At 46.5% G+C, this 27,542-nt stretch overlaps 2 protein-coding genes across 5 annotated transcripts in view; one reads left to right on the top strand and one right to left on the bottom strand.

Moving 5' to 3' along the window:
* LOC135811638 (tectonin beta-propeller repeat-containing protein 1-like) overlaps nucleotides 1-2,195 on the top strand; it is a 37,713-nt gene extending 35,518 nt beyond the window's left edge. For all 3 annotated transcript variants that reach the window (XM_065324870.1, XM_065324871.1, XM_065324869.1), the window contains exon 30: nucleotides 1,294-2,195. In XM_065324870.1, the coding sequence (XP_065180942.1) occupies nucleotides 1,294-1,412 (119 nt within the window). In that variant the 3' untranslated portion in view covers nucleotides 1,413-2,195. The remainder of the gene's footprint in view (nucleotides 1-1,293) is intronic.
* A 10,715-nt stretch (nucleotides 2,196-12,910) lies between these two features.
* LOC135811637 (uncharacterized) lies at nucleotides 12,911-27,081 on the bottom strand. Of its 2 annotated transcripts, XM_065324867.1 has the most exons (8): nucleotides 26,229-27,081; nucleotides 25,404-25,598; nucleotides 24,928-25,056; nucleotides 24,039-24,158; nucleotides 23,130-23,264; nucleotides 22,051-22,188; nucleotides 16,070-16,204; nucleotides 12,911-15,296 (listed from the first exon to the last, which is right to left on the bottom strand). In XM_065324867.1, exons 1-8 carry the CDS (start codon nucleotides 26,725-26,727, stop codon nucleotides 13,840-13,842), a joined length of 2,808 nt encoding a protein of 935 aa, XP_065180939.1. In that variant the 5' UTR covers nucleotides 26,728-27,081; the 3' UTR covers nucleotides 12,911-13,839. The 2 variants fall into 2 exon arrangements, with proteins under 2 accessions (XP_065180939.1, XP_065180940.1); XM_065324868.1 differs by lacking the exon at nucleotides 16,070-16,204.
* Nucleotides 27,082-27,542: the final 461 nt, after the last annotated feature.

Genomic DNA, 27,542 nt, shown 5'->3' with positions numbered 1-27,542 from the left:
ACGAAAACATCGAGTGAACTGCGCGCACACTGGTAGAAGCAGTGACGGTGAAAACGTGTGACTTATGCAAGTCGGCGCGCACGGCATGCGTGCACACTGTATGCATGCACACATCCTGTATCGCCATGTATGCACCAGATAGTGCAGTGCTGGACGGAAACCACACGGCTCCCATACATACTTGCATTTACTTCTGTGACTACTCTCTCCCCCGTTTTCCGATCTTCAATCGACTATAACTCTAGATTGCCTTAGAATTTTGGGTTCAATTTTTCACAGGTTGTTTCTCGATTCTTCCCGGTTTAGAAAAACTAGCGTTTTATGCAAAACTCGCGAATTTGATTTTTCAATTGAAGTCCCTACCTGAGGTCTCGCCTTCATTGTTAACTAGATGCACTAGTCGGCGTGTACAGCTTACTAGATAGCAACTACCGTAAAGTCGCGGATAAAAGCCGGGCTTATAAGCATATAAGCCGCTTTCTGCATCAGGCTTTAATGCAAACCAGGCTTGTATGCACATCAGCACGCGTAGATCTACCACTGACTACCGGTATGGCGGCAGTTTTACTATGCACCGTACATAGCGCATGCACTCTTGACCTACCCGATCCGCGCTTGCATAGAAGCCAGGCTTCTACGCGCGACAGGCTTATATGCATTGACCCGTTTGATTTTATTTATTTTTTTGATTTTCAGGCTTCTATCCGCAATGTGCTTGTATGCAAACCCGGCTTTTATCCGCGACTTTACGGTATATTATTTTAAGTCAGTGATGCATTTAGTGTAAGTGATAAATAATCTGGCTGGCGTTCCCAGGAAGTTGACTGTACAGAAGTTCTACACTTTGCTAGGAAAATATCAATGTGACTGCAGCCATAGAGCCGTGGTTCTATTCCAAAGCCAGCTAGAGTTCTATTTAGGGGTCTATGAGCATGGCTGCAGTTGCTCTGTTTGAGAATTCGATTGATTTTATATTTGGGTGTGTGCGTTTGTGCATGTATGTGCATGTGTGTGTGTGCATGCATGCCCACGCGTGCATGTGCGTGAATGTGTGCATGCATGTGTGTGTGTGTGTGTGTGAATGTATGTGTGTGTGTGTGTGTGTGTGTGTGTGTGTGTGTGTGTGTGTGTGTGTGTGTGTGTGTGTGTGTGTGTGTGTGTGTGTGTGTGTGTGTGTGTGTGTGTGTGTGTGTGTGTGTGTGTGTGTGTGTGAATGCATGTGTGGGTGGGTGTTCATGTGCATGCATGTATGTATGTATGTTTGTTTGTGCGTATGTATGCAACATTGAACAGACTCAGTGCGTCGTAGGAAGGCAGCCAACATCTCTGAGGAAGGCCACACAGGAACAGTGGCCATGTTCAACAAGCTGAGCGGTAGAGATTCAGACCCAGGCAAGGGTGATCCTGCATGATACTTAGAATGCTCCTGGTATATATATCTCCAACTACACTACGCACATGTACTCACATGTACTCACATGAACCTCTCTCTATACAGAACTCCACATTCATGGGTAGAAATCCTCCGGCTTCCTTTACACATGTTGCATTATGGCCGTATATTTTTGCTATGCTCATTGCTTTCAGTTCTGCAATATTTTTTGGCTGTGCTAACGCTGATTGTACATAGCTTTTCCAGCGTGATCAGTTCTTTTCATGATGTTGTGACCGTCACTCCAGGTCTGTGTTTTATTTGTTGAATTTTATTATCTATTTACTCTTCGTGCTGTTGACGTTTCTGCTGCACTGCGTGGCTTTCACGTTATCCCTCCTGGGAGATGCTTTATCTAGCAAAGTACTCATCATTTCAATAACCTTGCTATTCTATTTTTAAAGGCGTCACCTTCTATCCGATTTCATGCGAGCGTGATGCGAGTGGCCGCTAATGCCTGCATTCTCACGTCAGGAGTGTCAAAGGCAGTGATCTGCCGTCTCTTGCCGCTCTGTCACTTTCTACTTTATCCCCAATCTTTAGAGATATACTTGAGTATGCTCTCACAGCAACTAGTTTTGTTTGCCTTGTTCTTCTAGGCATTTCAACGCAGCTGAAAATCTCTTCCTCTGCAATGAAGAGAGCGTTGTGCCACTTTGTTGTTTGCTCAGTAAAGTGCTCTTCACCAGTCAAAAATTCTGCTTTTGCATTTTTCATGAAGATGAAAGCTCATCAGCCTAAGTGCTTTCATCAATCTCCTCTATCACACGTTGACGTGGAGCGTGTGCGTGATGTGCTTTGCACGGATTCGGAATGCATGCACCATACTTGCATGTACATGTATTTGCAAACACTGTATGTGTGTATGTGTGACTCAAGATGACTGTGTAGAGAAGGAGAGATGGCTCAGGCATGTGTCGGTGTGATTTGTGCACTTGAGGCGTTGAGAATTGACTACAATAGGTGTCCTCATTGATGATCTGGCAGAGCTTGTAAGCTTCAGATCTGCTCAGATTTACCCGGTACCCAGCTGTTGTTTGTGTGTGTGTGTGTGCGTGCATGTTTGTGTGGTATAAGAGAAAATCGTTGGGTTTTCAGGTCTTTATGCTTCCGAGAATCTCTTGCGACGGGCACATACGTTGTACATGGTACATAGTGTGTGGTGTGTGTGTGTGTGTGTGTGTGTGTGTGTGTGTGTGTGTGTGTGTGTGTGTGCGTGTGTGTGTGTGTGTGGGCGCGCGCACCCACCATGCACATGTGTGTCTGTACATGGTGTGTGTCTGTGGGTGTGTGTGTGTGTGTGCGTGCATGTGTGTGTCTGTGTGTGCACGTGTGTGTCTGGCTGTTTGCGTGCGGGGCTAGGCAAGACGAAAAGTATCGCTTTACACATAGTAGATCTGCAAAGAAAATTAATATTCTGTTGCCAGTAGCTGTGCTTGCGTGTGCCCGCCAAGTTACACATACTTCACATAATAGAAATAATTATGACTCCAACGTGATTGATTTCAACAGGGAGTCATCGGTTTTCGCCAGGGAGCCGTGAAAACCTGACCTCTGTAACCAAGTGTTACCTTGAGCCGTTCACCAGCTGCATGTTCAACAGTTTGAGGTGCTCAGAAATCACTTCGTCCGCGGATCCGGGGTCTACGTGTAGATCTACACTAATAGTAATGTGTGTTGAACATCTTTCGCGGCTTGGTCTGGGGGGTGCGTTCTCATTGATAAAATTAATGCAGCTACATCATTTTCGTCAAGTTAGTTTTCTTTTGAAGAAACATCCGCCATGAAGTTGTTGAAGTTTATTTTCCCAGTACTCGGCTATAAATTGATACATTGACCACTTCTTTCCTTGCATAGCATTGGGAATTGGCATAGACGACTGCTCTGCGGGCCAATACGATAGTTCATTTGGGAAGGATGCAGCTGTTTCTTGTCTAAAGCCTAGGTAAAATGTAGTTCAGAGAAGGGAAAGTATTTTTTGCTGTGGCTGAAGAACACCATAATATTAATAATTCTTTGCCGAAAAGTACGGTCCATGTACTTTTAGGTCATTGGCACTTTCCCGACGACGGGTTGTGGCTGCATCAGTTCATTCTCTTAGCGGTGCCTGCTAGAGGAACGAAAAAGTGGTGCAATGTCGAAGACATGCGTGTTCGCAACTTCTTTGAACATGTTAGTGGATGAATTGGGTGTTGCTCCCTATGTTATTGGATGATCTTCAAAAGATAATGGAATCTTCTTCAGTGGATCATGGAGGCACCCCATCGAAGTTATTGCTGTTAGCAAAGTAATGGTGGATATTCGAGGATATACCAGCTCATAGTTACGTGACTGTATGCGCTATCCAAGTGTTCGACGTAGATTACGAGCCGTACATCTACATCTACGAGTACATGGACACAGAAAGGGAACTCAAGTTCGCGCGATGGATGTGGACTCTGCCACTGGAAGCGCCCGTGGTGCACCTCTCACCGACACTGTCACTGTGCGTGTTCGCTAGTCTCACCAATACGTCATTGATGATAGACGACGGCTGGATCACCAGGAGATCATGTGAAAGTAAGGTTCTGCTCCTTTTCCTAATCAGTCTTACTGTCGTGGACCTGGAAATCCGGTCGCACGTCTAACGGCCCCAGGCAGGGCGCTGGCCATGCAGCCGTGGATAAGCGATACGGTCAGACCTCGCATAACCGCACACATCCGTTTTCCACAAAAATATCCAGATAGGCGAGGGAACCGGATAATCGAAAACACATACTCTATGGCATGCATGGCAAATGCTGTAAATCGGTTACCAACGATTTTCTTCCGGATCAGCGAGGACCGGATAAGCAATGCCTGACTGTACACACATGCATTTATGCGCTGCAGCGCGCTGGTCGCATCGGATCAACATGTGCACTGCATGCAACGTTCTGTATGCGCTGAGGGCGCCGGCCCCGGTCATTCGACTGGATTTCCTTGTCCACGACAGTAGGCGAGTACAGTACAACTACAGTCGACTCCTCTTATAACAAACTCGCAGGTGCATTTCGGTTATAGAGAACTTCGCGGCTATAAATAACTAATTCTCCTGCACGATGGTGTTCCTTATACTATAACCGGATGAAGGTATAGTTGGCTCCTGATAATTGCCATCAGGAGTCAACTACACCTTCATCTGGACATCCGGGCGGCGGTTGATTTGCCCTTATCCGTACACCCCTAATCCCCTAATCCGGGCAGGTCTGTCTACCACGCGTAAACTGGGCACCTTTCTTGCCTTTCTCGAGTCACAAAAATCAGCATTTCAGTGAAAAAAGACCCCAAAAACTGTGTTGGGCATGAAAAGTGTCTACTTCGATGCAATCAGTGTGAGAGAACATTGTATGTTCGGAGTCATGGGCGTTTCTTAGTTACGGGCAGCGCCAGGTCCCAGCCTGCCCGGATATAAGGAGACTGTTAAAAGAATGAATATCTACCTCCTTAGGACAAACTTCAATAGACTGAGCAAGTTTGTTTGTCTTATCCGGAGTTCTGCTTATCCAGATCTGACCGGAAAATGATGTACATATCATATCATGGGCTGTTTTTCAGCAAAATGGCTTGCTTTGGCACATGTAGAGCATCTATTCATAGTGTAAGCCAGCAACAGGTACAAATGTAATGAATTCATGACGGCATGTCCTCCAATTTGGCATGTACCATACTGTCAATCCGTGTTTTCCCGTACAAGAGGCCTCGACTATCAAAAAATACAGCAAGCGCTCGCAGGGCACCGGAAGTTAGTACTGTGCGCTGATTTTGTTCAATTCACGCATGATAATAGTTTGTCGCAAACGAATAGTTTTGACTAGATTTTATGCCTGATCAACCATAGGATTGGCCCTGGTTCGTAGAATTTGAAAGTTCGCTTTATCAGTGTTCTTCCTAAAAATTTTGTTTAACCGAAGTCTCTGGATTCGGGGACGGTCGTTAATTATCCCCGTCTGAATTTGGCGCAAAATCAATTCAGGACTTTTTGCGTGGTGCTGGAAAGGTCTTAGGGCTCACAAACTAATAAGCACATCGTCCAGTATTGCAAACGAATATGGTAATGGCATGGCAAACGGAGGTCAGTGTGGTGATTGTCTTGGACCGCTCTCATGCCAGATTTACAGTACGACACGTATTTAGAAGAGTAAAGCTCCATTCTCGTTCCACTTATACTGGCACACAAGGGGACATAACAATAGCGACAACATTCACATCGAAGGCTAGTTCCGCAGCCAGATATGAACCGGATAACGCGCGAGGCATGGAAGCAAGGAACGAGAGCAGAGTGTCTCAATTGGAAAAGGTGTGCATGCGGATTACAGCAATAGGCCATGATGGAGAACCACTTGGGACCGTCAAATAAATTTTCCTGGACCGTGCCAGCCAGGAAAAACCCCTCGCGCAGACGGACGCAAGTAGTGAGGGTAAAAAATGGGTGATTATCCCCAAAGGCGATTTGGCACCATGTAGGCATGGCAAGCACAGCATGGCAACAAGTTATAAAAAGCTATAATTATTGAGATGTAAAGAGATGAAGGGTGGGAGGGCAGGGACACTAGTGAGACCCAAAACTGACTGGAAAGTCAGGAAAAGAAACGACGATAAAGAACATACCAGATGCCACCTTTGCAACGGAACATGTTGCGCGATAAATCATGTCTCGATATCTCACTGCGCTTGGCGGGCGAGAAATACAACTTTCCTGGAGTAAATTCCCGGGGAATGTATGGACTCTGGTCAGCGGAAAACAGAGAGAACTTTGTGTTTAAATTATGGACTGATTTTATGCTGTTCTTTTTCGTTTCAATTTCAGTGATCAATTGAAGGGATGGTACTCTTGTCGGCACATCCGTGTGAGTGCAATGCACGCGAGAAAGAGATCTGGCATCGTCTCCCGAGTCAAGTTTTTATAACCTTCCTAGTGGCGTCTACCATCGACACCATTGGCGTAGTGTGGGTGACAGTGAGGGTTGCGTCCCACCCGCCTGTGTGGATTCACTGGAAGTGTGAGTTGCAAAGCCTGGAGAGGATGTTGGGCGGTCTCTACTGGGAAGACGGCTATACCTTACCTCAGTGGTGAGAGGATCGCTGGCCTCAAGCGAAGGTCCCTGGTTCGAATCCTGGTGGTGACAGTCAATTTTTTTCAGACTTTTCCCGTTTGCGTCTTTCCCTCAAACCAGTTACCAAAGGAGTGCGGATTGAGTGGATGTATGCCTTGCTACTGGATGTAGGAGATTAATCCTTATTATTATTTTAAAAGAAGTTCCCTATTTCCAGTGGAGGAGGCTCGATACGGCTATGTGTCACATGATTTCATCTAGCAAAAAAGGAACTCGGAGTTGCGTCAAACCCTTCGAACTACTTTGTGCTCTTTATGTAGAATCATTATTATCAGATTGAGAGACAGAGTAATCACTACTATGATGAATGTTGACTGCAATACTGATACTGATGAGCTAGATCGGCTGGCTGGAGAGCTGGAGCTTTGCTCACTTGCACTTGTCTAGATTCCTGGATGAAGCAATATAGTTCAGCTGCGGTGCTGGCTATACAGCAGAATGTTTAGCAACAGTGGTGGCTTGGGTCCAACGTTGTATTCTTCTGAGCACGAGTCTCCACTTTTCCGTGTGGTTACATATTTCCCAGGAAAAGGGACCATTTGCTACCGGCTGCATGTATGGACCTCCACAGTAAAACGGTGCATATGCATTGAGTGCAGTAGATCATCATCTGGGATTGTTCTCCTAACTCAGCAACGTGCCCTGCATTTCCTGGGACCTGGAACCATCCTCCAAAGTCTTCAGCTTCGTCGGATGGTGGCAGCCCTGTCATACTTGTTCAAGCTGCACTACATTCCAGGGCCTCCCCAGGTAAAGGCCATGCTGCCACCAACCAAGCCCCCTGCCGTAGCTAGCATGTGCACACGGCAAACACGTCAGACGCACCATGCCTTTCAGCTGAAGTGGACACCACCTCGCACAGCCCCTGACTACCTCCTGCGATCCTTCCCCTTCTTCGCCATCACACCCTGGAACAACCTGCCTGCGGACCTCCTGCTTCACGAGCCTCATTCAAGACGCCTCCAAACCTTCAAGGTCAACGTATGTAAGGATCTAATCCGAAAGAGATGGCTGTGGTCCACACAGTACCTGTGACGATGATATTGAGATTTGAGACCCATTTAGTATTTACCTCTCTACTACTACTTGCTTGTTATGATTACTGTCCTCTTTCTTCATTTTCCCTTCTGGTTTAGTCATTACACGTATTAATTTATATTATTTGGTGCAATACTAGCGCCCCTTTCTCGCACCAAATTATTATTTTTGCTACCTGACCATGCACCCCCCCTTTTTTCGATGCCAGGTTGCAACGCTAACGCCGAGACCCCTGGTCGGTCGAGTTGCTCCCTGTACATCGGCACGTCGTCCCTACATCCCCTGTGTCTTGTCTTGTGTTTGTCTCCACATGTCTCTTTGTAGGGCTGTGTTCCCAATAAAAAAAAAAAAAAAAAAAAAAAAAAAAAAAAAAAAAAAAAAAAAAAAAAAAACTAATGCATACCATCTTCTTACAGAGTTTCTGTACTCTCTCCCTCTTTCATAAAAGGTGATAATGACTTGTGCCAACTGCTGCAGTCTGACAGGGTTCGGATGGTTGCCCAATGTCTAGGTGCTAAACTCAGAGCCAGGGTAGGTTATATAAGTAATTATTCTGCTAGGGGATGGTGGTCGGGGTTCGGGATGGCATATATAGAATTTTCTTCGCTTGAATTTTCTTCGCCGACTTGCTACTTGCTGGCTGGCTTGCTGTCTTCCTGTGCACATAGAAAGAAAACACACAAGAAACATGTTGATAGTCTTGGCAGCCATTAGCAAAATGACAAACAAGCGAACAAAATCTGTGGGACTTGTGATGGAAAAGGCACAGGAGAAGAAGACAAGACATGCACCCACGCACTTCTACATACAAACCTAGGGAGAGGGACAGGACAGATATGGATAATGAGCTAGGCAGAGAGCAAGACAGAGAGAGACACACTCAGAGGCAGAGAGAGAGAGAGAGAGAGAGAGAGAGAGAGAGAGAGAGAGAGAAGAGAGAGAGACAGACACAGAGAGAGAGACAGAGGGAGAGAAGGAGAGAGACAGAAAGATAGGGAGAGAAGGCTTGGGGGGGGGGGGATAAATCCAAGATATGCTGCTTGGGGTCCATTGGGTTTTCTAATCGGCTGGCAACTGGCTAAGTTTGCCCATTCCCTTCAACACCACAATATTATTGTAAAGGAAATCTTTTTTCACGGCACAAGTGATAATTTTGCAATTCCTTTGCCAATTTCCGCCCTAAAGTATCTTCGAAATTTGGGCTTGTATAAGTTATTTCAAGATTGAGGCACACCCGAATGTTGTTCGGAATATACACATAGCAGTGCCGGCTTTGGCAACTCAATGCATGCACCGGTACGTGCTACTTGTCAAATTATAGCCCGAGTGCTTTTAAAACACATTTCCATACTCATTATACCACTGGCGCAATAATGTCGGCAGAATTTTGTACTTAGTATTATTATTATTATTATTATTATTATTATTTGAGGGATTCCCCAAAGGCCGAAGCTTAAATCAAGGGGGTCTCCGAGAATAACTTGTTTGGTATGCTTCACAGCTGTTTGGCTTATGGATAAAGAAGGGCATAGTTCAATTACCCACGACAAGCTTAGACAAGTACAGACAATATACGCTGCTTTTCGAAAAGAATCTGCCAAAATTTGCCTCAAGAACACGAAATTCCCTGCCGAAGGCTAGATGCCGAATTACTACAAGGTGTGCAGTAGATTTATGTTGCATGAAAGAAAAACTCCCCGAACAGCTCTGCCGTTTTTTTTTACAAATTCGTTGGCCCAACTCGGGCAATGTTATCAATGACCATCGTTTTGAAAGCACGGGAGGCATTTTGAGGCATTGTAGCTGAAATCATTCATCATGTTACAGTCAGACCTCGCTTATCCGGCCCTCTTTTATCCGGATTCCTCCCCATCCGGAAGAAAATAGCTGGTTACAGATTTACAGCATACGTGGTGCATCAAAAATAACCAGTGTTCGGTTATCCGGTTCCTCGCCTATCCGGACATTTTTTTGTGGAAAACGGATGTGTGCGGTTAAGCGAGGTCTGACTGTATTGTGATAAGCACTCTAAACGTTCCGGCACTAACTTTTCAATTTAATAATCGGATGAAGCATCTCTGACACGAGGAAATGACGCGAATAACTTCGACTAACTTGGCATCATTTTTTGTGATACTTTTGGGTTGTTTCCGTGGAGTTATATTACCAATATAACCGTGGTACTCCAACACGATGTGTGACTGCAGTAGTTCTCTGGCATAATCTACTGTAAATCCCCCTGTGTAATAATGACAGTGCACTACTAGAAGCTGGCACTTGCTGTAGCTGACCTACAGTATGTTCTGCTGTCAGAGCGGCGTGTTTCCACGACAACCAGGCCAAACGAATCCCCTATGCCTTTTTTTTAGATATTCATTTTCATACCAACACAAACTGCATTGTTGTGTTTTGGCTCCAAGAGGCAATGTCGTTTGCACGGTTTTAGCCAGAATAAAAGTGAAGGCCGGTGGGGTTGATCGGACCCATAAAATTGTGATTTTACCGCCATTTTGTGCCGCTAATTTCACGGACACCAGTAAGCAACCGACCAACCATTGTACTTACATTCCATGTGTTTATTCACCGGCCACTGGAACCAGCCATTGTTAATATGGCTTTTAGAGGTATGTGATGATTATGATGCAATGGCCCAGACAATGCTGCGCTACTGCATGTATGTGCATGTACATGATGTGTCCTCATCATGCATGTTACAAGTTGGCACTCGCACTCTGAAGGGTTGCGCATTCATTTTGGAGGGGGGGGGGGGGTGGTCAAAACGTGAAGGAGGGCACAGCGTTCAGCTATGTCACTTTGATAGGAACCCTGGTTTTGTACTACTTTTATCTGTGTCTGGAATTGCTCCAACAATTATGGTCATGTAGATATAAGCTTATTTATTTATTACTATCAGCAGGCTTTCCAATAGTTTACTGGGTCATGGGGGCATTTCAACACTTGAACGAAATGATGACTCTCCCAGTTCTAACAGACACGGACCTGCAGTACTGTGTGTCTGTGCGCCATGGACCGGCCAAGTTATGTACAAGAAGTACAAATGACCATGTGGAGTATTATGCTAACTTCCACCCATACTTGGTCAGTGGATTGACAGTCTGACACAGTCCATACTCATTTATGGAGCTTTTCAGTTGAACAATTAGCTGCTTCGATCACTACTCATTCTTTTCACAAATATTTTAATACAACGTGTGCTTGTATAGGTTCGCAGCACCCGGTACGGCACGTCCGGCCGTGGCCAGACTTTACAGTTACGTAATAGGTCGACTAGAACCACCCAATCCATGCAAGATGAGGTTTTCTTCTCTCCTAAATGGTATTTCTGGTCAACTATCCCATTTGGCCGGACCAGCTGAAGTCCCGGTGCCACGGCCCTGTTCTACACACCGCCACTATCGTCAAAAATTAATTCAACAAACAACAGTGGCACTACGACAACAATTTGGACGCTTTACAGGAGGAACAATTGTAAAGCTTACCTTGTAACTAGTGCCCGCCACACCTTGAGAGACTCTTTCGTCCGGCGCCAGAGAGCTAGGTGTTTTGGGAACCGTGTTCGTGCGTCCATTCGCAAATTTGTGAACCGAAATTGCTCTGACAACGTTTCTCTCTCCATTCCGCTACCGGCGTGTACCTGGTGTACGCTCGCATCCATGAAGGTAAAAATAAAATGTTCAACAGTCTTGCTGAACGCCCGGGGGTGCGGAGCGCAGTATGTACCTCGACGGGTCTAGTCACCGGAACAGAAGACTACACTACTCAACTCGGCTTCGGAGTCATGTTTTCAGGGTTAGGAGTGTGCTAGCTTCTTGCACAAAATACAAAACAAAACAACTCCGGCTCAAAGTGGACAAAATCTCAGCTATAATTGTATTTGTTTGGGGCGTCCCATTCAGGTGCTATACTATACATTCGTCAAAACCAAACGTTAGGGACGCACGACGTACAAGTGAACATTGTCCCGTTGGCGTTGTGCTGATTGTCTCAGACAAGCTCTGGAGTGGTGGTCCTTTCTTCCTTCGCATTGCACTGGAAACGGACGAGCTGTCTATCTTGGAAAGGACAGTTGAGGGTGTATGGTGTGTTGGGACTCTGTAGCACCTCGACTCCAGTGGCAGAGTGCAAAAAAGCTCACTTGTACGGTCGTTGCTGGTCATGTGGCTTTGGTGCTGGCTTACCAACGCCGCCAAGAGCTGCATCCAGACTTGTAAGTAAGTTGTAAAGTCTACCACAATGATCGCGCCTCTAACGTTACAATCTTGTCTGTTGTAGTTTGCGCCTTGCATCATTTCCAGGCCCAGGCGCTAGGCTAGTACAGAAGGCATGGGCAGTGTTTGCAGGTCTAGGGCTGCGCAACGCCCGGCGCGCACTTGAGTGACGCGACTGGATTCCACTGTGCAGTACTGTAGCCAGTGTAGGCTGTAGCTTGTAAGACTCAAACAGTCAAAGCGTCCAAGTAACCAGGTAACTCTAGTAACATAATCGTGCTGCCATAATAACCATAGACATCCTTGTAGGTAGGCTTTCCCCAACTCGGCCCATTTTCCGCCTATCAGTCACTTATTCCGCTTTTCGCTGGGCTTAAAATACACCAGGTACGCCTGCAAAATCAGCTATTTGTTCGACAATCAGCTGCAAAATCAGAATAATTACAATGTATACTGGAAAATCGGCTAAATTAATTGTTGGCATTTTGGTTTCAAAATTGGTGAGATATTGGAAGATTTGGTAGACGTTCGGCGATTCTCAAAGTAACCCTCCAAAATCGGCGAAAAGGTGAGCGATTTTTCGATAAGTCTGGCTCGGGCTAATTATTCGGCCGACCGATTTGGGGAAAGCCTAGACGTACATGTAGGCACCATAGTCATAGACATAGGTTGCTATCGTGCTGGTACCCACACTTGTTTTACAGGGCCAGAGTGCAGGTCAGACCGTCTTGGTTATCCCCGGTTCTCCCACTTGTAAAGTAACACGTTGGTTGTATCCAGGCCCAGACTCCCAGCAGACCCCAGGCAGGGTCCATGCACACCTTGGTTAACCCCGGTCCTCACCAGGGCTTTCACCACTCCCAGGTCCCCTTTAAAAAGGATTCCCCTCAATCTCTAGGCCTGTCGAGGGATCTCGTATTCGACAAAATGTCATACGTTTGGTAAAGAGTGAAGCAAGGGTATTGAGCACTCTTCGGACAGTGGAGTACGCTACTTGATTACGTAAAGCAAGGGTATATGAAAGTAAACAAAGAAAATGTGGAGCAGTGTACATGACTACCACTGTGTGTATCGATTACTAGCATCATGATTATGTGCACGAACAGTACTGCTGGTTTGCAAGTAGGAACACTGGCTGTGACATCATTGTTACTTCCAACAAAGTGAAGGAGTTGCTCAGTTGCTGCTAGTCATGCAGAAGTGCTAAATATGACAACAAATATGGCAACATAAAGAGCTGGATCGTTTCTTATACGCAGTCGTGTCGTGATCACAAAGGCTTTGCTCGCCCAATTTCAAGTGCCACTAGGATGCAGGGAATTGTGTGAATATGTTTGCAAACACGTCAAGTTTAATGGAACGTTGTGAAGGCTCATGGATGTTGACGGCGCATCCTTCTGTCCGTGTGTGTCAATCATAAGCAAACATATGTACTTTTACTACCACGCAGGTAAGAAAGATAGAGAAACCTAATCTTGATGGCACTCTTAGGAATAGGAGAGGTATACACAAGTCGTATCGCAATACATGAATTGTGGTAGTTTAATAATACTGTACGCCAATACTAACATCGGCGCAGATTCTGAGGGTGGGTGAGGACTATAATTACTTCAAGTACGACGATAATGTATCATGTAGAATGAGAAGGATCTTTGACTGGGAAATGATCACCCATGCAAGGATGAATTAACGTTATGGCTCCATGTGCATGCATGTTGACGTTCGCTAAAGTGAGTTGCATTGATCAGTTGTATATTGCATGCTGCGAGAGGTTTCCTTGATCATGCGGGTGTTGTGCTGGAATGCGTGATATTTTGGCTGTCTGCTTCGAAGCAGGCGGTAGAGGAGACGGCGGGTAAACCTGCACCTGATGCAGAGGTCACGAGCACACTGAAGGAAGCGCCCGCCTCAGCAGGCACCGGAGTAGAATTCCGAACATGAAATGGATTGGGGCGCCTGGTACATGTAGCTGAGGCCTCCGTCACACGGCTATCAACACCAGGATTCACGATGAAATCCGACCGTCATTCGTAGAAACAGGCGTGTCGACGGGAGTACAGATATCAGGTACATTGGCTTCAGCTTCACTAGTATGGCATACTGGTGCTCCAGCGCCCTCGTCCACTGCACGTTCGATACTGGCCGATGATGGTAGTAAGTGATGATCGGACACATTGTATGGTTTAGGGCTGGGTATAACATATCTTCCCTCCTCTTCATCAGCAGACACTGCATCTTCGCTACGTGATGGAGTTGGTATCCGGTCGTATGTGTGACTTCCCGCAGAGCAGTGATTTGCAGTGAGACCCTCTGCCAAAGACACATAGCTGTGCGCACTGGATGTCTCCGCTTTAGCAGTATTAGCGTACGAGGCTGGGGCTAGCATCTGATGGCAAGATGGCAATGTAATCGAAGGAATCCTGCCGTCTCTTATCGCCGCCGTCACAGTCATGTCTTCATACGATGAGCGACTGTGCGTCTCGCTCGGCCCGGCAGCAACTAAATCCGGCAGACTATAGCTTGGGTTCATGCGAAGGCCTGGGTGAGCTGACGTCGTGTCCGAGTTCGTGTCTCTTACATCAACCTCGTGAACAACAGGCATCGGGTTTGCATAGCAAGGGTTGTCAACGAAGTGATTTTCTTTATGAGGAGGTTCGATTGAAGGTAGAATAACCGTCGTGTAGCTGAGATTATGAGTTAGGTCACACGGAGACAGCTGGATGGCTTCTGGTGCGGATGGCGAAGGTTTGGTGGGCTGCAGGTTAACTGGATTTTCTGTAAGGTTTACTCTCGGGTAGTGGATGACCTTTGCATCTTCGCTGCTTGCATGGCAGGGCTGCCCGGTAGTGTGCTCGTTCCGCTCTATTTCTTGAACGGATGGTGGCATATCTATGTAGTTGTCGTCGGGGGATAAGGGTCCAGTTTCGTCGATGTACGAATAGTCTGGGCCTTTCCTTAGCTCCACATCTGATTGAGAATCACCTGCGCTGCTCATACATTGAAGTAAGACCTCTCCACATAATTCCTTGTTGATGTGGTCTTGCTTGAAATGATCGGCAACACATGATGTCATGACCTGCTCATATGAATGTCCACTTGTACTCTGCGTGGCTCCCGCGAATGTTGATCTACGTGGCGGAACTTGGGATGGTTCTTCACGGGGGATTTCTGGAAGACTCAGACGCTTGTGGTGTGCTTTGTGCCGCTTTTCCATAGGTATATCTCTATCCGTTTCGGGTTGACGTCGGGTCAGTGTGTCGAAGATCGGTAGACCACGTCTATTGCGTCTTCGCAGTATGATGATAACTATGGTGAGAAAGACCACTGCTAAAGCGAATACACTCACTGGTACAGCAATAGCAAACACCGGTATGCTGGGTGAAGTGGAGCTGGTCAGACCGCTCAACACTTCATGCTGAGTTGGCGCCGGCGTGTCCACTGTCATGACGGTAGCGGGAATAGCTGCATGGAACATGGAGTGAAGCAACAAGACACATACACATGATGGGGTCTACACAAGTTATAGTATCTGATCGGTTCTACAAATCACTGATGCTGGAGGTATAAGGAGTTGGTTCAAAGAAAGCTGGATACATGTAGGCAGGTACACGGAAGGAGTCATCTGATGGAGTCCAAGTGTGGCAATAATCCCACATTGACAGTCGTTGGAGGTACATGTATGTCACACTTTTCCATCCACATCAGAGTTACGTTACTGCTACATGGACTTAAGACTTAAAAATACATTTCATATGAAACCTAGCATGTATTTTAAAGGAAAAAAAAATGCAATGCTCTTTTTTAAGGCTTGTTGGGATTATCAGGTCTTGACCGGATATAACATTTGCATGACCTGGTATCCTCAAAATGGAGGGTCGCATAGTCACTCACTGCGGGATATTTGCTTTTGAATTCGCTAAAACCAAACGGACAGCACTGCGTGCTTTCAATGTAGAATGTAGATCTCCTCACGGACATCTACATGTACATGGATGTGGAATCGAAATGGTAAATGTTCGCAAGTTAGTGATTCCTACCAGTACAAAACACCTCCATAACCGAGCAGGCACTCAACGGCAAGACAAGAATAACGCACTGGCAGCAGGACTGTATTCTTGTCGTACAGCTTGGAGCTTGCTCGGGCATGGACGTGTATACAAGTGGAAAGAAAACGCTGCAGTGGACTTGGAGAGTGTTTTAATTAAGGATACAAGTACAGTGCTATATTCACATACCAGTACAGTGTTCCCCGGTGTAACCGACCAGACAAGGACACAAGTATGAACCATTCGTATTCACACATTGTCTGTTGACTGGATACGCCACCATCTTGTCGCAGCTATGCGTGCCAGCACTGCATTCATTCTCATCTTTATTGACACCAGCACGTAAAATCGGATGACAATCAATTGTTCATGGGTTTGAGGGAAAGATGCAAACGGAAAAGTCTGATGAAACAATTGGCTACTCGTCTTCACCCTACCTCCCCACATTGACACTTCCACTTTCTATTTTTTTGTTTAAGTCTTTTTTCTCTTCATTTCTGACTCTTTTTACTGGTTGTAATTGTAACAGTATAGACTTGATTGATTGGAGAATTCGTCGAATGATGTTCAAACCAGAGGTTATAAAGCAAAAGAAAGGTGAGAACCGCAGGAGTGAGAATAGTAGGAACACAAGGTGTTACCATAAGACAAGCAAGAAGTGTCAAGGTAAAACTATTACACTCTCCCGGCCCCATAGGAAGCCCAAGGTTCTATTAGATAACACAATCCAGTTAGGAGATGCAATTGTGGAAAGGGGAATATTAAATAATCACTCATGCACATGCATAACCACATTGAAGTGTAATCCAACTCAACTTCATCACTCTCGCAAGGAGATGACGCAAAACTATATCAGTCTATAACATAATTATTAACTAAGAGATGCATATGGCTCAGCCCAGTTAGATCAAGGCTGCTGTCGTTGTGAGGCTAGATAGTTCTGCAGCGGTTTAATATTCCGACCAGACTCATCACATAGGTTGCCAGCGGGCTCCCACGTAGCTTCGCTGCTGGGGTAACCCTTCCAATGCACCAGGAAGTGTTGCTCACCACTGCGGTGTCGGTGATTCAAAACGGCTTCGACAACATAGCGTGTGTGTCCATCTAGATCTGTGAAGGGCGGAGGCGGGGGTTGGTGTCTTCCAGGAATCGTGTTCTCTTCGTAGCGTTTAAGAGCAGTGACATTAAACACGGGATGGCAGCGAAGTTCACGGGGTAGTTCCAAGCGAAAAGCATTCGCTCCAATCTTAGCCTGGATACGATACGGACCAAACCACTTGGGTTGCAACTTCCGAGAGGGCTGGCCACGAGCTTCCGGGGTCAGTAGAAAGTCTCTGTAGGCAAGAACGCTATCACCAACCTTCAAATCACTGGGCGTTCTCGTCTGGTCTGCGTATAGAGCTTGCCTTGCCTGGGCGTCGAGCATAGCATCTCGAGCTATCCTTAGTGCGGCTTCCTGCTCATGAAGCCAATCGACCGAATCACTCCTTTCCCCTCCCGTAAGAATGAATTCGGGCGGGGACTTAGGGTCAAACCCATAGTTCAGATAGAACGGTGTATTAGCTACAGATGACTGTTGTGAACTATTTATTGCAAACTCGCAGAGTGGTAGAAGCGAATCCCAATTGTCCTGTCTCAAGTTCACAAATGCTCTTAGAACATCTCCCACTTGCCGGTTAACTCTCTCTGTCAAACCATCCGTTTGAGGGTGGTTAGCAGTGCTGAATGCCAATTTCGTTCCTAGCTGAGAGAATACTTCTTTGAAAAAAGCTGCAGTGAATCGTGGATCGCGATCGGAAACAATGGTTGAGCTCAGCCCGTGCAGACGAAACACGTTTTGAATGCACAGTTGAGCGCTGCCCTTAGCATCAATCTTCGAGTTTGTTGGAACAAGATGTACGCATTTCGTAAGTCGGTCCACAAAGGTGTAAATTGCGTCGAAGCCACGAGAAGTAAGGGGCAATCCAACAATAAAATCCATTGAGATATCCTGCCAAGGACTATTAGGTATTGGAAGTGACTGGAGAAGGCCTGTTCGTGGCTGACCTCCCTTCGTTCGCTGGCAGAGATCACAGGTTTTGACAAATCTCTTGATATCGAGACCCATTCGGGGCCAGTAGAAAAAACGTGCTAGGCGGAAGTACGTTCGATCACGACCCGGGTGGCCAGCCGTTGCACACTCATGGTGTTCTTGAATGAGCTTTAACCGGACACCGCACTGTGGTATGCACAACCGGTTATTGGGGGATGCCTTGAGGTACAAGCGATCAGTGGATTCGTCCCAATAATAGCGATCATGCAAATTATCTCGGAGAGAATGCTTCAATCTTTCTATGATGGGAGTTAGCTCTTTGTCTCTCTGGTAGGCATCTGATATTGTATTGGACACGTCATCATTCATTGCTAAAGCATACTCAATAGCATTCAAACGTGGTACTGCATTCTCCACGAGGTTACTCTCATGGAGATCTGGGCGACGCGAAAGGGGATCTGCAGGGTTCTCTCTGCCGGGTCTGTGACGGACTGTGTAGTTATAGTCAGCTAGGAATTCAACCCATCGCGCCTCTCTCTTTGTAATGCTTGGCTTTGTTTTCAGATAAACTACCGCCATGTTGTCTGTAATGACCTCAAAGTGTTGAAAGAGGTAGATGCGCCAGGTCTTTAGCGCAAACACTACGGCCAATGTTTCCTTTCTGTAGCTGTATAATTCTGTTCCGCAGCAGACAATTTTCGGCTAGCATAAGCCACTGGATGCCAGGCATCTTCCTCTAGTTCTTGGAGAAGAACACATCCCAAGGCGAAATCGCTTGCATCTGTTACCACTCTGAATGGTCGGTTCACATCAGCCAGCCGCAATAGGGGCGCATTCAACAAGGCATGCTTTAGCGATTCAAAGGCATGTTGCCGAGAGCTGTTCCACTCGAATCGTGCATGTTTTCCCGTTATCTCCTCTAAGTTGTTAGAGAGCGATGAGTATTGATCTATGAATCGCCTAAAATAATTCGTAAATCCAAGAAATTGCCTCACCTCTGTGACGGAAGTCGGAGCGGGCCAGACCTTTACTGCGGCAATCTTGTCTGGGTCAGGGGCGATGTGCAGTCCATCGATGCAATGTCCCAGGAACCGCACACTCTCCACGCCAAATTCACATTTTGACCGTTTGCAAAATAACTGGTTGTCCCGGAGCACGCTCAATACCGACCGGACATGCTGCATATGCTCCGACCACGTTTTGCTGAAGATGAGTATGTCATCTAGGAACACGACTACGAACTCCCTCAGATATGGTTGAAGAATCGTATTCATCATGGATTGAAATGTTGCCGGTGCATTGGTGAGACCAAATCCCATGACCCTAATTTGGTAATGCCCAAAGGGAGTTTTAATCGCGGTTTTGGGCACGTCCTCAGCTTGAATGCGAATCTGATTATACCCTGATCGGAGGTCTAGTTTCGTGAAGTACCTAGCGCCCTGTACGGTATCGAATAAATCATCCACATTGGGCAAGCACGCCTTGTTCTTAACAGTTATCTTGTTTAGCTCCCTCCAATCGCAGACCATGCGTAACGAACCATCAGCTTTCTTGACAAAAAACACCGGTGCACCAAAGGGGGACTTACTTGGTTCTACGAAACCCTTTTTCAAGAGTTCTGTGAGCTGTTTCTTCAATTCCTCCATTTCTGGCCTGGGCAGGCGATAGGCAGGTCGCGATGGGGGTGATGAGCCTTCCTCCAGGCGGATTTCGTGGTCTACAGACCTCTCTGGTGGGAGTCTAGCTGGCAGATCATCCGGGAAAAGATCGTCATAGTCACGGAACATGGCCTTGAGATCTGGGTGCTCGTTCTGAGTGGATTTGTCGGGAGGTTCCTTGCCAATGCCGTCTTCTACGCTGACCCACGCCAGAACACCTTCGTCTCCACTCCTAAGGGCATGCCTAGCCTGACGACCAGATATGAACATCGCCTCCACAGGAGCGGTCGGTTCGCTTTGACTGGGCGACGCACAAGGCAAACCATTCGAGTTCAACCTGACTTCATTCGTCCGGAAGTTTATGTCTGGATTGTTACGCGTTAACCAAGGTTTCCCCAATATAGCGTCATAGCGATGAAGGGGGAACACCGTGAAGGTTTGGTTATCGCTGAAGTCACCTACGATAACCTTCAATTCATGGGTCGTCTCCATGGGAAACGAGCTTGATGCTCCATCAGCCAGCGTGACATTCAGGTTTTCCGAGCCAATTTCGGTTGGCAGGTTAACTCTCCTGGCAAACTGTTCGGCAATGAAATCATGGGTCGAGCCCGAATCTATTAACATAAGCGCGCGACGACCGTTGATTTTGCCTTCTACACGCAGGAGCTCATGTTCCGTTTCCACATTGACGCTGGTAACCTGGGCCTCAATAGTTGGTGTAACATCTCGCTTGAAATTGGCTTCGGAGCATTCAGCATCATCGTCAACATCCTCCACAGCGAGGCTACTGAATCGGTTACGGGTAGAGACGGAGCACACACTACACGCAGGTGATGCCTTTTCTTGCTGCGTCAGTAATCGCATCGGCCTTACTGACGTCCACCGTTTGGGTGATCTCGATGCTGCGGGCAATTCTGGGCCATATGGCCTGGTCGACGACATGCGAAGCAGCCCCCCTGGGCTCGTAATGTCTCACGTTCCTCGGGGCTTAGTTTTGTTAGCTTTTTGCTACCTGATGGTGGTGCGAATCCCGGCGCGGTCGCCAGTGGTGGTCTGCGCTGAAATCGGCTGTCTGAGGCGACTGCTAGCGCTGACTGAACGGCGGCTGACAGTGTAGTGGGGTGTTCCTTCACTACCAAGGTCCGCATGTTACCGTGCAGGCCGTTGACAAATAGCAAGGCTCTGGAGAGTTCGTCAAGTTCCGGCACCTGTAAACTTAGCCGAGAAAACTCCGTTACGTACGATTCAATTGACCCACGCTGTTGGATAGAGAACATATCCAACCGCACTCTTTCTCCATCATAGTGCGGGCCATACACTCGCGCTAGGGCGTTTTTCAAAGAATGCCAATCCGAAAATTGCTCACCTGCTTCCAGGGAAGAAATTAGCCAAAGACGCGCATTCCCAGCGAGGTAGCTAGCCGCAAAGTTAACTTGGCTCTCCGGGTCACCTTGAGGTGAGCACTTCAAGGCTAACTCGACCGTAAATACCCATTCTTTGAACTCGGAAGGGTTGCCATGGAAAACATTCGGTTCTCTGGTAACGCGTTTGACGCTCGGGCTTGTCTGGGAGAGAGAACGCGATCGACACGGGGCTAGATCCGGAGGACTTGAGCTTGATGTAGCAGGTAATTGATGTCGTCCAACTGTAGCAGCCACGTTGTCCCGAGCGCGGCGGATCTCACGGAAAGCGGCGTATAGCAGAGCAGTAGCGGCCAGGAGCACAAGGCACGTCAAAGGGCAAACGATGATCTCAACCATCCTCAAGCTACCAGTGTAACAGTATAGACTTGATTGATTGGAGAATTCGTCGAATGATGTTCAAACCAGAGGTTATAAAGCAAAAGAAAGGTGAGAACCGCAGGAGTGAGAATAGTAGGAACACAAGGTGTTACCATAAGACAAGCAAGAAGTGTCAAGGTAAAACTATTACAGTAATCGCTTCTATAATATTGGGCAGAACTGCCCGTTTGACATGCGATGTAAAATAGATACTTGTAAACAACAACAACTGTCACCACAGCCAATTGTCGTACTTGTAGGTTCTAATAGTATTGCACCTTATCCTGTAGCCGCACTAGCTCTAATGCTCTTATCTCACGCTATGAATGATATGTAACCATTCACCATAAAAAGGTTAGAGATGTAATTCATGCCAGCAACACCAGTATAATTTCTACGATTTAGCGATTTAATCAAGATTCCCTTTCAGGAATCTGAAAATGAACGCAACCTCAGAATGAAGAAGAAACAATCGGACGTAACAGGGAACTTTTCAATGATGATATGCGCTGAAGTAAGAGGACACCTACATGTAAATAGCCATTGTAACGCCAAATGCCAATTATATTTTCAATCGCCATGAAGCCGAGAATTCTTATTGGATTAGAGTGGTTACCATGGATACAATGTAGGTTCTACCCCTAGGCTCTAAATGACTATATAGACCTGCTTTTACGAGTACATAATATTAACACTCACCTTTACACTTGCTCCCAGTGTAGCCCTTAGAGCACGGGCAAGAGTACGAACCAGCTGTGTTGACACACTGTCTGCGTGCATCACCGTCACGTGACATGGACCTACATAGAGCACCTCCGGAAGCACATTCATCAATGTCTGCAGTAAACATTCCCATGGTAACGGTTTCAAACGTCATTCAAACGCCGCTACACGACTTGGTACGGAAGAAGCAGGAAAAAACAAAGTGACAGCAGACAAAACATTGTGTTCTAAAAACACTCCGACTGATGGAGTGATCTTGGCAACTGGAATGCCTGAAATTGAATACAACACTTCAGATATCATTGAACACATAGACGTCAATGAGATACATGTGCATGTACGCTCCGAGAGAAATGCGGTTGCTCGTGACAGTGCACAATACCCCAAGGTGCAAAACCTAATACATACACTTGAGAGGAATCCAAAGCGTTTCTGGTGTAACTCTGAGTTTCACGGTTTTAACCGATCATCATGCAGTAACTTGCTGATGATCGGTTAAAACCGTGTGACTCAGAGGTGCAGCAGAAATGATTTTGATTACTTTCAAGTGTGTGTAACCGTGAATGACATACTACTAGGTGGTTGAGAAGGGGAACTGAGTCTTGCTAGGAATTGGAAGGGGAAGTGAATGGTGGGAAACAGTGACGTCGGGGAGTGAGAGAAACGAGAGAGAGAGAGAAACAGAGAAACAGAGAGAGAGATAGATACAGAAAGAGAGAGAGGGAGAGAAACAGAGAGAGAGAGAGAAACAGAGAGGGAGAGAGATATATGGAGAGAGAAACAGAGAGAGAGAGAGAGAGAGAGAGTAATTGAGGGAGAGAGAGAGGGAGAGAGAGAGAGAGAGAGAGAGAGAGAGAGAGAGAGAGAGAGAGAGAGAGAGAGAGAGAGAGACAGACAGACAGAGAGAGAGAGAGAGACAGACAGAGACTGAGACAGAGAGAGAGAGAGAGAGAGGTTGAAACAAAGATACAGAGAAAGATGAAAAGAGATCGACACGGGGAAAGACGAAGAGAGTATGAGACCGAGAAGAAAGCGAACACGCACACACTAATCACCTGAACACGTTGGGCCCTGATAACCAATCCTGCATGGGCACTGGAATGATCCAGGACTGTTCCTACATATCCTGTGACTAGGGTTGCGTAACATTCCACACTGCAACGTTGCTGGTAACAAACACTCATTGATATCTACATACAGTACATACAGTGCATAGAAGTTCACAGGGTAAAACACTTCTGCATATAAAACAATTCAGGTGCTATTGTACAGATGGTCACTCAACCCAAACAATCACTTCGACATGTGCACGAGCTTGCGAAATTCACCTTGTCAACTATTTAGAGCATGGTTTAGCTTTGGATGTCATTTGCTGATTTACAGCACGTCCGACAGGACCATCACAGTATGAGTCCAATCCCTTCCTATCCGGGTACCCAGGGGAAAATTCCCGTTTCATTCAGACTATTATAGCAAGCAGTACAATCCTATCACGAAGTGTTTATTTGAAAGGCGAAAGTGTTGCCTTTATCACACACAGATTAAACAGGATGGATGTCTAACATCTACTGTAACAGTGAACATTATTATTATGTATCTTAGTCGTACATGTCATGTCTGCATGCGCGTGTGTGTATGTGTGTGCGTGTGTGTGTGTGTGTGTGTGTGTGTGTGTGTGTGTGTGTGTGTGTGTGAGTGTGTGTCGGTACATGGTGTGTGTGTGTGTGTCGTGTGTGTCATCTTTCCAAGATTCCTTTTGAGTCTCTCTCCGTCTCCTGGGGAGACCCACGTGACTAGTTTTTGCAGTGAGCAACAAGTACAAGTACATGTAAGTGTGTGCAAGAGAGAGTGTGTGTTTGGGGGATGGGGGAGGGGGAGGGGGAGGCAGACAGAAAAATATCCTTCATGGATGGCAGTGAAGAGGATCCAACTCGAATACACGTACGTCCAGGCGTCTCACGTACCTGTACATGCAGCCTGTCCAGTATATCCTGGTGAACACGGGCATGCGTAACTTCCCAAAGTGTTTGAACACACCCTGTTTCCATGGCAATCATGGCCGCCCACAGCACATTCATCAACATCTGGAACAGTAGAAAATAATACTTCTGTTATCCAAGTTTGAGATCTGGAACAACGGATAGCAACCCCGGTTTCGTTTTGCCTGCTGCGATGGGCAGTGACGTGCAAGTTCGGGAGCCCCCTTGCAGCATATTGCCTCAGGTTGTCCTGACTCGGGCAGAGGCGTGACGTCGTCTTTGCATGCCGGTAGGCCACTTTAATAGGTAGCGGTTTCTTGTCAAACTTTCGTGTTCAATCTGGCATTTCAATTGACTGTTCTATCTATTTCTGGGTTTGGGTTGTCTTTTGGCTTTGGGTCTTACTTCATGGTTTCACGCGATTGGTGTTGTGAATATAATCTGTTCTCAAGTGAAAATGCCTGTACTAGAGTAGTAAAATACCGGTATTATACTACTCTCTAATATCAACCATCTTGGTAGCACGAAAAACCTGTGTAACATACAATTACTGGTAGATTGAGGTCTCTTAGTAAAGAACCAAAGGTTATCCCGGTCGGCAAAACTCCTATGTATACTCCACCACATATTCCAACATGCAATGTTAGGCATTAGGAAGCCATCTCAGATTCCCACAGCCTGGAAGTAGAATTGCTGGCGTTCTAGGAGGTTTCCTTTAGTTTTGTGGGCCACCGCGGGTAGCAGTTATCATTATAAGCTTGTTGGCATCACCAAGCAAGCTTGGCTAGCCGTCGCAAAAGCCAAATGGACAAAAAATGGAAAAAGGTATAAATGGACAGAGGAAATGTTGTGTCCTGTGGACACACGTACGTACCGGTGCAGTGTCGCCGTGGTGCTTCACGATAACCACTAGTACACCTGCATGTGTAGCTTCCTATGTTGTTAGAGCACTGTGCGCTCGCTTGGCAGCTATGTCCATTGGCACTGGAGCATTCGTTCACATCTGCACCGGACACAACCGCGCAGGACTGCTTTGCAAAGACAAAATAGAACGCTCATGAAACTCAAACCCCTTTTTCACGTCAGTATTGGCTGTTTTAGAAAAATTACTCCAGCTGCAGCATGGTGTCGTATTCAGAGCAATATCATATCATCACCTTAGGCTACTAATACAGTTATGCAGGTCGGTATCACTTGTACTACAATAACAAAAATCATAACAAACCGTATTCTGAACTCACTCTTGACGCACTGGCATCCAGAGTAAATCCACTACTAATGACAGCACATAGCAGCAAACACAAGTCAACACAGTCATAATACAGAGTAGACCTACGGTTTTTCGCTCACCTTCACATCTAGATGTTGCTGGATTCAAACGATACCCCGGCACGCACCGACACTGGTATGAGCCGAATGTATCCACACAGTATGTTAGGCTTGAGTCGGGTATGGGACCACATGGTCGACAGTGGCCAGTAGCATTGCAGCACTGCCTTCGCGTGGCACCCGTACGACACGGGGATGATAGGCACTCGTTGTTGTCTGCATGAAGAGCGAGTGAAAGAAATGGTAAGCAATCCAGCATTATCATCTTCGAAGCGAACCCAGTGCCTGTACAATCAATCATGCTCGACCCGACGACGTTTAATGAAGCGCAGTATAATGCATGCGTATTATCAACAGAAAAAATGTCTGAGAATATGTTGTCTTTGGACAAGAGCATGCTATATTTACAGCTCTGTACTGGCGACAGGCAGCCATCAGATCTTGATGTTACACCCTCAGGATCAGAGCCTAATTTGTTAGTCGTTTATGCTCTCAAGCTATCTACTGTACATGGCGGCCTGGCGCGCGAGTGGGGTTGTTCATGCAGTTGGCACATGTAATGTACATGTAAATGGTACAATGTATTTCACCTCTTTTACCTCTCTCACATTGTGTGTTGATAGATTTGTATCACCAATGGCATGGTAAGTTCGCGCCATGCTGCCTGCTGTCACTTGTAAGCCAACTCCATAATTATTAAATTTCGATGTCTTGCATTATTGCCACCTCATGCATTTAACTGAGAACGTAATACTCTTGCAGTCTAGATGGGAGAACCCCTCGTTGCTCCCCTAGGCCATAGAATCTGTCATGACTGTCTGTACAGCATAATACTTCTTCTCTCACCTCTAATGATCAACGTGTTCAGGGTATTTACATCCGCAAGCCTGGAAACATCACACAATCCAGCTGCTGAGAACTCGAATCTAACCTTGAAATACTGATCTATGGAACGGATGGAGAAGAGAAGACTCTGGTACTCGACATGGTCGTGTCTTGAAACGCTAACAGGTGACCATGCACCCCAAGATGACTGTGATGATTGGGCCCGTGTCAAGACCAGTCGAACGTTGCATGCCCCCTTCAGTCTGTACTGGATCTCGGTCAATTCAATATCGCAGCCAGGAGGGAACTCGTAGCTAACCGTATGGACAACATTGGGTCTCAACGGGTTGTCAAGGTGGATGGTGTCTCTCCAGAATTCATAGTAAAGACTTCCTTGAGCGTGAAAAGTCCGTTCGTTATCCGCAGGAACGCAAAGGTTGGTATCGGCGCCGGCAATGGAGACCACGCTAGCCCACGAGTGTAGCACGATCAACAGGACTACAAAGCACCGAGAGAACATGTTGATTCTGGATACCAGTGTATGCTGCTCAATCTCCGTGCACCAGCGTATTCTGTTGAAGGATGACCTTTTAAAATATTTCAATTGGAAAGTCTTCTCCGTCTCTCGAGCAGAGTTCTTCAGTTCCTCGTACTAGACCTGTGCGCTACCTCAAGGTCAACATTGCGGCTTGTCCTGTCGCCTTTCTCTTTCGACGTGAGCCCTGACTGGAATCAATAATCGCTCAGCACCCCGTCACACTGTGGGTATGAGTGGATCCGTATCATTGCAAAAGTGCAGTGGGCAAAGCTGCTAGTTGTGCGGCGGTCGATGGCGTTTGTGTCTCGGAATGGGCTATTGCGCAGTACATACAAACACATGCTGAGCTACTGATACAAGAGAGCATAGAATCTGCTGTTGCTAGAGGAAATCTAAAGAGCACGGAAGGGCAACATTATTAGCGTCTGGAAAGGCTAATGCACCAAGAATGCATCCTACATGAGTAACTGATTTACGGTCTTACAATGGTTACAGCATGCTTGCCACTATGCATCATTCCCAGCATTTCCTTTGACTTTGACTAGGCTAGACAGAGACGATGAGGGCAAAACATCTGTGCGAAGTGTCTTTGATGTGTTTCCTTCTTGGCACAATACAATCATGTATATCGAGGTCGAACCAGTTCCCCATGTTAGCTAGAGTGAGTGATATCCGCCATGATTCACAACTCGGCAGGGTCCCACTTTCTAAAACTATCCATGTTTCCTTGAACATCAGCCCCAAGCGCAAGAAAAGGGGCACACGTAAAGCATACCAACAGGAAACGGTTCTCGTCC

This window comes from Sycon ciliatum, chromosome 3 (assembly GCF_964019385.1).
Source record: "Sycon ciliatum chromosome 3, ocSycCili1.1, whole genome shotgun sequence".
NCBI classification, from domain to species: Eukaryota; Metazoa; Porifera; class Calcarea; order Leucosolenida; family Sycettidae; genus Sycon; species Sycon ciliatum.
Note: the sequence above shows the minus strand (reverse complement) of the source record. Positions and strands in the feature narration are given on the sequence as shown.

Coding starts and splice junctions, on each gene's coding strand:
- LOC135811637 (XM_065324867.1), bottom strand. CDS start 26,727: ATGTTCTCTCGGTGCTTTGTAGTCCTGTTGATCGTGCTACACTCGTGG. Junction 23,265..24,038: donor TGGACAGGCTGCATGTACAG/GTACGTGAGACG, acceptor TACTGTATGTAG/ATATCAATGAGTGTTTGTTA. Junction 15,297..16,069: donor CACCGGGGAACACTGTACTG/GTATGTGAATAT, acceptor TGTTCCATGCAG/CTATTCCCGCTACCGTCATG.